We start from the raw sequence: 12,370 nt of genomic DNA on the forward strand, positions 1-12,370 counted from the left end.
GTTGAATCAAGTACATATTGAATATGGAATCAATCTAAATAGTGTTTTTGAGCATTAAATAATTCACAGATGAAAACCATTACCAGTTTAACTGTTTACAAATCTTTGAATTTTTCAAATACTTAGAGACATTTTTCCTCAGCCAGTTTTGGTCCTGGATGCTCTTTAATTTCGTCTTTATTTGGCCTTCAATTTTTTTGTGGATTCTACACTGATGAGTCTTTTGCAAACTCTAGCAAAAACCCACACTGCTGTTAACCAAACTTTGAATTTTAAATTACTAAGGCTTTTCTACCTCAGGAGTAGATTACATATAAATAAAGATAATTGCAAATGAGACAACTCTCCACGAGAGACCAAAACGACAGACAAATGAACAACTATAGGTCACCGTACGGCCATCAACTATGAGCAAAGCTCATACCGCATAGTCAGCTATAAAAGGCCCCGAAATGACAATGTAAAACAATTCAAACGAGAAAACTGACGGCCTTATTAATGTACAAAAAAGAACTAAAAAGACCGTATTTGCAAAGTTTTAGGTATTTTTGGATTTTTGGTCTTTAATACTTTTCATCTCCATACTTTTCTTGGCATTTCAATTTTTTTATTCGAGCGTCACTCGTGAGTCTTTTGTAAACGAAATCGCATATGAAGAGTTTATTTACTATCAAATAATTTGATGTTTTGACAATGTTAGGTTGCATTTGACTGTCCCTTTGGTATCTTTCGTCCCTCTCTTTTAATCGGGATAATTAATGAATTGACATGTGTTGTTATCTTATGCCTTGAATAACATTTCACCTAAAATTCGAATCGTCCATAGTTGGCTTTTTTAAAGACAGGTCTACCAGTTTGAAACAAATAATTATATATAGGAATATACAAAAAATTATAGTACAAGACTTTGTGTTTTATTCATGTCAACTGAAACCCTTCAGAAAAAAACATGTTTCTATAAATTCAATAGTTCTGATTTTTGAGTCCTCCAAAGTGTCTATTGAATCTAACTGGTTGATGAAGATATAAGTGAACCGGTTTTCTTTCGGGTTTTATGTTGGTAGGAGCAGTATCTTGGAAGGCTAATCTAGGACCTGGATTTTGAATAGCCGAGCTAAAACGATGAAACTGTGGTCTTACAAGTCTAATATTATCGTTAATATTTTGTTCATCATCTACACTCAATGGGGAGTTTGCCATGACATTGGTACCAGCGTTCATTGATGGTGACCTTTCCAAGCTAGCAGTTATCGATATGTTACTATAATCTACGGTAACTGAATCCATACGAACGCGAATGTCTCTCCCGTAGATCGGAAATGGTCCATTATTCGGTCCATTATTGTTCATTTTATTGCTATTTGCCATATCCACAGCCTCTACTTGTTGTCCAGCATATTCGTTTGGATCCCTACGTCTGGTGATACATAGTCCTTTACTCTGGTCACAATATAAATCTTGACTACCTGTACATGTTGGACATTCTGGATGAGGCTGGTACTGAACCATGTCTGCTATTCGTTTAGTATAGCCATCAATATTGTAATATCCTCTCAACCCTACAGAAACATCGGTGGTATTTTGAAAACTAATTTCTGGATCATTTGGTGCCAAAACGTAATCTGTAGTGGGATCAATACCTTGCATTATTTGTTGTTTTCTAAACAATTCCCAGATATAGTCGACAAAAGTATGAAGACAGAAAAAGACTGGGTCATGTGGACTTTCTCCTAAATTATTTAGCACACCATCAACCCAAATATGTTTACTGTTATGTTGTCCCTCGAGAGAAGCACCGGTATCAGCAAATGGTTCAGAAATTTGTTGAAATCTTGATCGTGACAAAATTATATTGACTCGAGATTTGCTAAACAAGCAACCATCACTACCAATATTTCGATAAAGTTTTCCTAGAGGGGTGTCAAAATTGGCAAATGGACCAGTTTTGACCATTCCAAATCCATTACCAAAATACTTTGCAGTCCATAGAATTGATTGTGTACCATCTTCCATTTCATGATCAATGGTGGAATCCCAATAAGTAAGAGGTGAACCAAGTGCCGATTCCATTCTGAAAAAGATAATTATAAATCTCCATAGAAATGAGTACAAGTATAATGATGACATTTGTATAAATCACACAGTTATTCTTCCCAATGAAGATACGAGTACGCTTTTTGGCATCAATTAGGGTATGTATCGTTTATATTTTATTTATTTATTTTTTTTTTGGGGGGGGGGGGTCATTTCCTCTGAAACCACTTGACCAAATGTCATAATTCCATGTGCATCGTGTATAACGTGTTTACCAAATCCCCGACACCCAGAGAGAGAACATGATCATAATGGCTAGGGTAGAATACAACCGGTTTTTCTATTTCTTAAAATTAAATACATGTTGCCATACATACTTTTTTTGACAATGTATGAGATACAGAAAACTATTACGGAAAGACACAAACTGTAAATTATATTGTAAGATTGACAAAATAACAATTAACTGGGATTATGCAAATAATCTTGATGATTTTAACACATAAACCGATATTGTAAACAGGAAAACTGATAGTTAATGCAGGATATATCTAGGATCTCTAATAATATCATTGTATATATTTCAACCACCAATTGAATCTTACCCGAATTATTGTCTTTGATTAATGATTTTTTTTCAACAATTAAAGCGTTTTAGGATAATATCTTTAGAGAAATATATTGATAGAGAAGATTGGTTACAGTAAAATGTGACAGCAAAATGTGACAATTAGGTAAAACGTTTTTTATAGTCCTTTGATAGTTTGACAAAGAACGGAAATTAGTTTTGATGGGGAATGTTGAATGAAAGATTTAGTAAATAATTTCTTTATCGTGATTTGAAAGTTAGATGAGTGATCATGACACTAACGAAAACACATAATTTATTTAGCTTGATTTCATTTACATTCAAAGGGCTAAATATTTCAAAATACTTTTGCTCCTAGTATCTTGCTTTTAAAATGTACACAAAATAAGCTTAAGGCAACAGTAGTATACCGCTGTTCGAAATTTATAAAGCGATTGAGAGAAAAATACGGGTTAGAAACTAACACCGGTGAAAACACATCTATCAAAAAAAGTAAACAACCGAACAAAAGGAACGCTGAAGTGCATCAAAAAGCAAACGACAATGTAACACACTCAGAAACGAATTAAGGTATAAAAAATGCCATTTTGTCTCACTTGGTACAGGACATTGTAAGGAAAAAAGGTGGGTTGAACCTGGTTTTGTGGCTAGCAAAACCTGGGTGATTAATTATCTGTACTTTTACTTACGAATAAAAAATACAAAAAATCAAATTAAAACTATAAACGATAAGACATTTAGGAGATAACTGTATTGTATTTTAAGCATGGCCTTCGTCAAACGTAGATTTTACAGTCGCAAATTGAGTTTACCTAGCGACGCGGAGCGGAGTTAGGTAAACGGATATTTGCGACAGTAAAATCAAGTTTTACGAAGGCCAAGCTTAAAATACAATACAGTTATCTCCATTGTAGTGCCGCATTTTAAAATAAATGTCATTTACTAAATATTTTGGCTTAAAAATGACATAAATGAAAAAGTCCGCGAAACTGTCGCATTGTCTTTAGCATTTTAACAATGTGACGTCACGTGTCTAATCTGGATGTCAAACATGAATACTAAACGTATTTTTACTTTTCGTACGCTTCATAATGGTTTCAATATACACAAAAGGAATATTTTGAGGCTCAAAATGTGAATATCTCGTTTATTTTTTTTTAGAAATTACATATCCCAAAAAAATCGGAATTCAAAATGGTGGCTTTCTTAGTTACGGACTGGTAGATATTTATCAACGTCCAATGAAAATTATCGTTACTAACTAATTGCATTAGAATTAGCACTAGACATACAACATCATAACTAAATACATGAATGCTGGATAAACAAATACCACGTCTTGTAGCAATGCGAATTCACACTCAGCAAAACATTCATATTCTGGAATAGGTCATGTTCTGGACTTACAAGACCAGATACCGTAAATGGTAAACCACAATTTAAGACGTGGTAAAAATATCCTTAGTTAGTTAAAACAGACACATCGTATGTATTAACCAATTCGTGATAGTTTCTATAAAATTTACAGAGTGTCATTTTTAATCCGTCTTCCTCGTAAAGAATATAAAGTGTAAACATATACGAGAATAAAGAATTAACCGAGAAATAATACTAAGATAGAAATATTCATATGTATCCTATCGAAAAGACTATGTGGTGACAACAATATTACTAGTTAATTTTGATTTCAGTTGTTATGACTTTCATCCTGTCACTATTTTTTTGTAACTAATGTCGATCCCGTTGTTTTGTTATTTGCCATTCAATTTCATGACGATTTGTAACTTGTTTAAGTTTGCTCGTTTGGTTTGGGTGGGTTTTTTGTGTTCTTTATATCATATATGCACGCTTTATATCATATATACACGCTAAAAACGAATTGTAAGAGTTGGTATTGCTTTGCTTTATAACAAAGAATGGCCAATGTAGATACAAGTATCTTGTCTTATGAAGGGATAAATTCTACTTTGTGAAGGACCACTCTGAGTCAAACAAAAAATACTCTGAAACTAATGATGCTTGATTTCTTGATTGATAGATATAGGAAGATGTGGTGTGAGTGCCAATGAGACAACTCTCCATCATATGACAACATATTTTTTACGTTCGGAGGACGTGTTTTTCAACAGACTGTCGGCATTCAAATGAGAACAAAGTGTGCCCCTCAATTTACCGACTTGTTTCTTTATTATTATGAGGCTGACTTCATGCAGGAACTTCTTAGGAAGAAAGATAAGAAGTTAGCGATATCCTTTAACTCTACTTTCTGCTATATAATAAAGATGATGTTCTTTCAATAATTAATTCCAAATTTGGTGACTATGTGGAACGCATCTATCCCATCGAACTGAAAGATACTTCTATACTGTTAAGTCGGCCTCATATCTTGACTTTTATCTAGAAATTGACATTGAAGGTCGGATGAAAACAAGACTTTACGACAAAAGAGATGATTTCAGCTTTCCAATTATGAACTTTTCATTTCGAAGTAGCAACATTCCAGCAGCACCTGCATACGGGGTATATATCTCCCAATTAATACGATATTCCCGTGCTTGTATTTCCTATCATGATTTTCATGATAGAGGGTTGCTGCTCACAAGGAAGCTATTAAACCAAGAGTTCCAAATGGTAACGTTGAAAGCATCCTTTCATAAATTTTACGGACGCCATCACGAGTTGGTTGACCGTTATGGAATAACCGTTTCACAAATGATATCGGATATGTTCCTTACGTCATAACTACAATCCCCTTCCCTTTCATGAATGTGACCTACCGAATTAGACTATTTACCGGATTTGTTATCACATAAACAACACGACGGGTGCCACATTTGATGCAGGATCTGCTTACTCTTCCGGAGCACCTTAGATCACCTCTAGTTTTTGGTGGGATTCGTGTTGTTTATTCTTTAGTTTTCTATGTTGTGTCATGTGTGCATTTGTTTTGTCTGTTTGTCTTTTTCATTTTTAGCCATAGCGTTGTCAGTTTATTATCGATTTATGCCTTTACTTTTTCACATTGGCTCGAGGTATAGAGGAGTGTTGAGATCTCATTAATATGTTTAACCCCACCGCAATATTGCGCCTGTCCCAAGTCAGGAGCCTCTGGCCTTAGTTAGTCTTGTATGATTTGTAATTTTAGTTTCTTGTGTATAAATCGGAGTTACGTATGACGTCCATTATCACTGTATTAGTTTACATATTATTGGTGGCCTTCAGCTATTGTCTGCTCTATGGTCGGGTTGTTGTCGCTTTGACACATTACCCCTTTCCTTTCTCAATTTAATTGTGTATCCATATATTTTGTTATTTGCACGCCGATTATTGATAACTTATATATGCTGTTCAACATTTTGCAAATCATATGCGTTTCTCTCGGTTTTAGTTTGTAACCCGGATTTATTTTCTCTAAATCGATTTATGAATTTTGAACACTGGTATACTAATGTTGCCTTTATGAACTGTACGTTCAACAGATATATTTTTGAATCTTTGAGTATGTTATGGTTAACATTTGTTCTTTTTGTGTTCAACTAACAAAAACAAACAAAAAATCTAACGAAGAATAAAGGTTTAGTATGTTGAGTTCTTCCCATTGTCTATTTACCTGTCAGGTATCTCAAATACCGGTACTATAAATGAGATTTGGAAACTAAAATAAGCTCAAACCGACCGATTACTCGTTATTGGAACTAATGCTCTTTAAAACATTTTTTTATTTATTTTTAGTGTTTTTCAGATTATCTTAAGAACTATAAATAGCTTATATGATCATCAGGTTAGTGTTGATGTATGATGATTTATTCAAATATTTGGGAGTTTGCTTAGTATTTTATAAATTGTAATATATAGATTGACATTTTGAAACGCGATAATTACCAGCAAAATATTATATAGAAATTAACATCTAATGGTCGTAATCGTCAGTCGACTACTTATTGAAGTTTTTATTATCTTAAATGACAAGATTTGAAATGGTTTCCCTGTAAAGACTATTTTTTACCTTCTTGTGTTTTGGTCAACAACAAAAAAGTGGAACATCGATTTGAACAGAAAAATGTTTTCAGCAGTACAACATCAAAAAAAATTATCAATTCTTAGTTTTAAATAGTTGTTTGTTTTTGTTCTAATTGAGATTGTAACACAGTGATGACTGGTGTACCCTATTTTGATCATTTTTACCTTTTATGTCTGTTTTGTTCACGTATCGTTGATAATATAATGAAAATTGATGCAACTGCCAGTCACGTGAGAGGTTTAACGCTATTAAACCAGGTTCAATCTACCATTTTCTACATTTGAAATTGCCTGTACCAAGTCAGGAATATGACAGTTGTTTTCCCTTTCTTTGATGTGTTTTATCATTTCAATTTGCCATTTGATTAGGGACTTCCTGTTTTGATTTTTTTACTTAGTTATATTCAGTATGTTTGTGATTTTACTTTATTCTGTTCTTGTTCACAATTGTGGAGAGTGTCCATAATCGAGGATGCACATGCACTCTATAAAATATGCAAAAATACTTACAATATCAAGTAAAGTCGGTGCCATGGCAAAAAGTTTGGTCCGAAATGAGAATTAGCTACCGCGATTCCGTGAATATCTGCAAGGACATTGTATTTACTTCTTCCATTCTTGTCAATCTACAATATATGAACAGTACTTGTGTGTACTAAAGTGTGCTAATGCATTCAAAATTTAAAATATCTATTTAATATAAGACCAATACCGTGTCTCGACCGGCGTCGCTGCATGTAATTTATTAATGTAACATGTATTTTAAGGCATCATTTGTTCTTCCAAAAATCATGCCGCCAAAAAAAAAAACAGCTTTGATAAAGATTTGACTTGCTTATATGCTAACATGGACAGTTATCAAACTGATGACCAAATATAAATTCATTCTCCCCGATAGAAACCTAAGTATGTTTGAAGAAAATTTCTGTTTGAAAGTAAGTCTCTTTGACACATTCCCCATTTCCATTCTCAATTTTATTTTGTAAATTTCCAAACTATAAAAACAGGAAGTGGCTGCATGTAATATATGTCTCAATCAACATTATAAAGCATCATACCAAATATAAACTTCTCGCTTTTACAGAAGCGCAGAAAATTTACAGACGAATTTTCCTTGTATACTGAATATAATCAATTTCACATATCTCTATCAACTTACACCCGTTGTTTACTGATGTCAGAATATAATGGTCTTTGTTATTTAGAGAATAAAGTATTGTTTTTTTCTCTTGGATTTATTCGATCATTTATAGATTTATGGTTAAGAGCTTGATATGTTGTATAGGAATTTATCTTTTCTAATTAGATATAGGAATATGTGGTATGAGTACCAATGAGTCAAATCTCAATCAAAGTTACAATTTATAAAAGTAAACCATAATAGATCAAAGTACGGTCTCCAATAGACTGTATGTACACTTATAGCTATATTTTGCTATTTTCCTAATTGTGATGCTGTCTTATTGATATTTACCCCAACACACCATTTATTTATAATACTTCTAATTTGGAAACTCTGCATTATCAACCGTTCACTGTCAATCACAGCAAAGACCTCAAGAAACTATGAATCACAACAGGACATAAAAAACGCATTAAAGACTCAAATCTATAGAAATACGTATAAAACATTGATAAGTTATCAATGTGTCCTAGATTCTTACTTCATTTGTGGAAGATATTTTCATCCATTTCTTACCGTTTCATACTTAAGCCGTCTAACATTTCTAGCAAAATCAGCCCAGTGTTGGTAAGGTGCAGCTCTAACTTCTTGTCTGAATCTCCTTGGAAATAATTCAATGTCCCTCTTATGTCTTGTTTTATCTAAGTTATCAGCATCACTTATGACTTTCCTGAACAAGGATTTGATATAGTTTTGTTCGTCGCTTGTCAAGTTCTGTGTCCAGCTGTGAGTATGGTCGATTGAAACGAATCCATCCAAGCAATGGTTCTGTACGGCTTGTACTATATCCTTCGGAGTATTTGTTTTAACAAGAAAGTCAGTACATTCTGCAAAGGTTTTCGGGAAGGGAAACTTTGACAATTTTTCGTAATGGGTATTCTGTAAATCATTAATCGAATTGCAGCCGACACAGGTAAGAAAGAAGATCACGGCGTACACGTGAGGTATACACATCTGTAAACATATATTGAGCAAATTAGTAGTATTCGTGTTTGAACTTCACATGCTCATTTCATTTTATTTATGCATTTTTATGATTTTTTGGAAAAAAGTAATATGGCAAGTTCTTGAATTTGAAATATATGATATGGTCCTTCGATTAGTTAGTGTTTCGTCACATGAAATATATTTTGAAAAGAACTCAAAATAAAATCACATTTGGAATTGACTTTAACAGTAGATGATTTTGGTCATTTTCAAATAACAAGTTTAATTCAGGAAATTGTGTTTCGAGCAAAATGTTAACATTTTAAATTTTTTTGGTAAAACAGCAATGATATAAAATCTGTCTTGAAGATTGATTATAGACTTTAATATTTTTGTAGCTTGAGTCCTCTCTCTGAATAGTTCAACGCTAAATGAGTATTTTGACTGCATCTTGTCCAATACACTTTAAATAAGTGATACCTAGCATTTAGTTAAGTCTGCTTCTTATCTTAATTTACGTGCAGAAATTTATATTTAGGATCAGTTGAGAACTGAACTTCCCTGAATAATTCAAATTAGATTTTTTTCATTTCGAAATGGGGAAAATCAAGCAGCTGTCGCAAAAAGATGAAAAAAACATTTTTTTTCCTTTCTTAATTTTACTTTTTAAATGACATGTATCGAAAAAGCTTTTTTGTAAAATAATATAAGTAAAATCACAAAAGTATTGAATTCCGAGAAAAATCCAAAAAACGGAAAGTCCCTTATCAAATGGCAAAATCAAAAGCTCAAACACAGTGACGTATCGACAACAACTGTCCTGACTTGGTACAGGCATTTTCTTATGAAGCAAATGCCAGCTTGAACCTGGTTTGACAGCTAACTAAACCTCTCATTTGTGTGACAGTCGCATACAATTACATTATATAGACAACGGTGTGTGAACAAAACTAACAAACATAATTTGTCAAAATGTCAAAAAAGGGATACAATAGTCATCATTGTGTTATAATCTTAATCTTTATAATAACAAACAAATATATTAACAAATATTCACCATGGTTCAATAACACAATGACGGGATATTCAAGATTGAAATAAACAATTAACTTCCCCATAAGCAATAATCATAGTCTTTTTCGAGACACAGACTTAAAAATAGATTTTTTCAACGAAACCTTGCTCGAATTTAAGAAAAGTTATTAGGACAGTATTTTTTGGTTACCAACATATAGGTTCGCGTTGCTTTTCCTAGCACAATATGTACTTATGCCTATCAATTTTGCACTTGAAAATAGGTGTCTCAACCTAGCGTTCAAAAGACATCTCAGTTTCGTTAGGTCTAAGAAAAAATATTATATGGCTTTTTGGTATAATGCAAATGCACGAAGTTTCTAATAACAAAAATTAACGGACTCACATATCAACCAATCAGGATTAGCTATATTCTTAATTCTGAATACCATGTTATGCTCATAAAATGGTTGCGCCGATAAAATCTAATGATTTATTGTCACCTTAAGTACAGACCCACGTCATAAGTAAGAAAGATTCACACAAAGACATATAGACAAAGCAGTGTCTACTGTTCTGGTGATACACTAGCTGGTACAGTATTCTAAGGCTTGCGTTTCCTGCAATTTATTCCTTGAAAAACTTCATGCGTCCAAAGCGCTTTACTGGATTACATTAACAGAAAATTACTGCTTATAAGATAGCTATTGCATCAAGAGAGCTAACTCATGAAATTAAAGTCATCCTTTTTTTAGTTCCCCCTAATCTCCAGTAATTGGATGACATCAACTAACCCAATCTGTAGTTTCCTATAAAGAGTTTTGTTACTTTTATTAGCCCTTTTTTCTATTATAAATAGGAACTATTAATTGTTTCTCCGAGTATATTACGTCTCTAAAATCTTATACGAAATCAAAATACTTACTTTCATATGTGTTACTTCAGTAAACGTCCGTACTATCCAAACCTGACTGACAATTTGCGCAAGTTTTATTCCAACAAAAAATTAAATTGTTTATCAATGTCTAATACATCTTTCTAGAAAATAAAGTTTTTGTTAATCTTTGTGGTTACCAGTTCGACGAAATATTCTTTGTTGAAAATATATGAATTGCCAATCTGTTAAGGACATGCCAAGTATGATTTTTTTTCAATGAAACATGCATCATTCTAGAATGAGTAATCATCTTCCTTATACTTTTTGCATATCATTATGTGCACTATAAGTTTGAATTTAATTCTGTACAAATTGATTAATTGGAAAATGTCTTTCTCTTGATCAAGATAATGTAAGTATTGTGTGTTATTTATTATTTTGTGATTGAGCGTAATTGCAACCATACAGAGTATACTTGAACCCGTTTAACCACGTCACAATTATCAAAGTTTTTAAAGAAATAGACCCGTTAAAAAAGTTACAAAAAGGATTTATTTCAAAGTTTTAGATAGTGTGTGTTTTGGAGGTTTTTTAAGTTGAAATAAGTAATACGCATGTAAAAAAAACAAATACCGAACTTCAATGTAATTGAAATCGGAACTTCCCAAGCAAATTGCAAAATCAAAAGCTTTTAAAATACTAATGATGTAAACGGTTATCCGGTTAACCGGCGGAAGGACCGTATATTGAATACCAAAACCGGCTATCCGGACTTTTTTCAATTCAAAACGATTTAATATCAATGTGTATTGAAATGATTAAATAATTTTGTCCTATCTAGAAATTATCGTCGTGGTAATTAATCTGACTGATCAATTGTCCAGCATATTGATTGATAGTGTTAATCCAAAAAACATAAAATTAATTAGAACTTAGACAACTTGTCTATCTGCTCGGGTCAAGATTTTAAGTAAACATAATTAGTAAATATATATATTTAAACAGTAAATTTGGGTGGGGTCAGTGATGTTTTTGTACCCCTATTTGTGACGTTTACTTCATTCATCATTATCAATATAATGAAAACTGATGCGACTGTCGTACAAGTGAGAGGTTAAGCGCTATAAAACCTGGTTCATTCCACCATTTTCTACATTTGAAAATGCCCCTTCTAAGTCAGGAATATGACATCCACTCGGTTGATGTGTTTTGTCATTTGATTTTGCCATTTAATTAGGGACTTTCCGATTTAATTTTCCTCAGAGTTCAGTATTTTTGTGATTTTACTTTTTATATTAGTAATCCGACTACATTTTACGACACTTTCTTTTTTTTTTATCTAATATTTCGTAGAACTACATCTGAAAGTGCAACCTCCATCGTGCAAGGCTCTGTAACACTTTAAACAAAATGTCTAGATTGTGAAAGGCAAATCACCGTGATTGTAATTAATGTATACTTGAATTATTTTTTAATTACAGTTTATATATATATTTTGAAGTTCAGTTTGACGTCCATCATTACTGAACTAGTATACATTTTTGTTTAAGGAAACAGCTAAAGCACGCCTACGAGTGCGTGACTTTCTTGCTGTGTTGAAGACCCAATAGTTTTCTACTCTTTAGTCGGGTTGTTGTCTCTTTAACACATTCCCCATTTCCATTCTTAAATTTTATTAATGGTACGAGGAACAGGCTTTATCCTTTCAAATTGAAACATTCCACAT

General features: G+C 32.7%; 1 protein-coding gene across 1 annotated transcript; it reads right to left on the bottom strand.

Moving 5' to 3' along the window:
• Positions 1-898: 898 nt before the first annotated feature.
• LOC134705450 (tyrosinase-like protein 1) lies at positions 899-10,824 on the bottom strand. The gene is made up of 4 exons (XM_063564177.1): positions 10,693-10,824; positions 8,343-8,780; positions 7,154-7,269; positions 899-2,071 (listed from the first exon to the last, which is right to left on the bottom strand). Exons 1-4 carry the CDS (start codon positions 10,696-10,698, stop codon positions 964-966), a joined length of 1,668 nt encoding a protein of 555 aa, XP_063420247.1. The 5' UTR covers positions 10,699-10,824; the 3' UTR covers positions 899-963.
• Between the last annotated feature and the right edge of the window lie 1,546 nt (positions 10,825-12,370).

This window comes from Mytilus trossulus, chromosome 2 (assembly GCF_036588685.1).
Source record: "Mytilus trossulus isolate FHL-02 chromosome 2, PNRI_Mtr1.1.1.hap1, whole genome shotgun sequence".
NCBI classification, from domain to species: Eukaryota; Metazoa; Mollusca; class Bivalvia; order Mytilida; family Mytilidae; genus Mytilus; species Mytilus trossulus.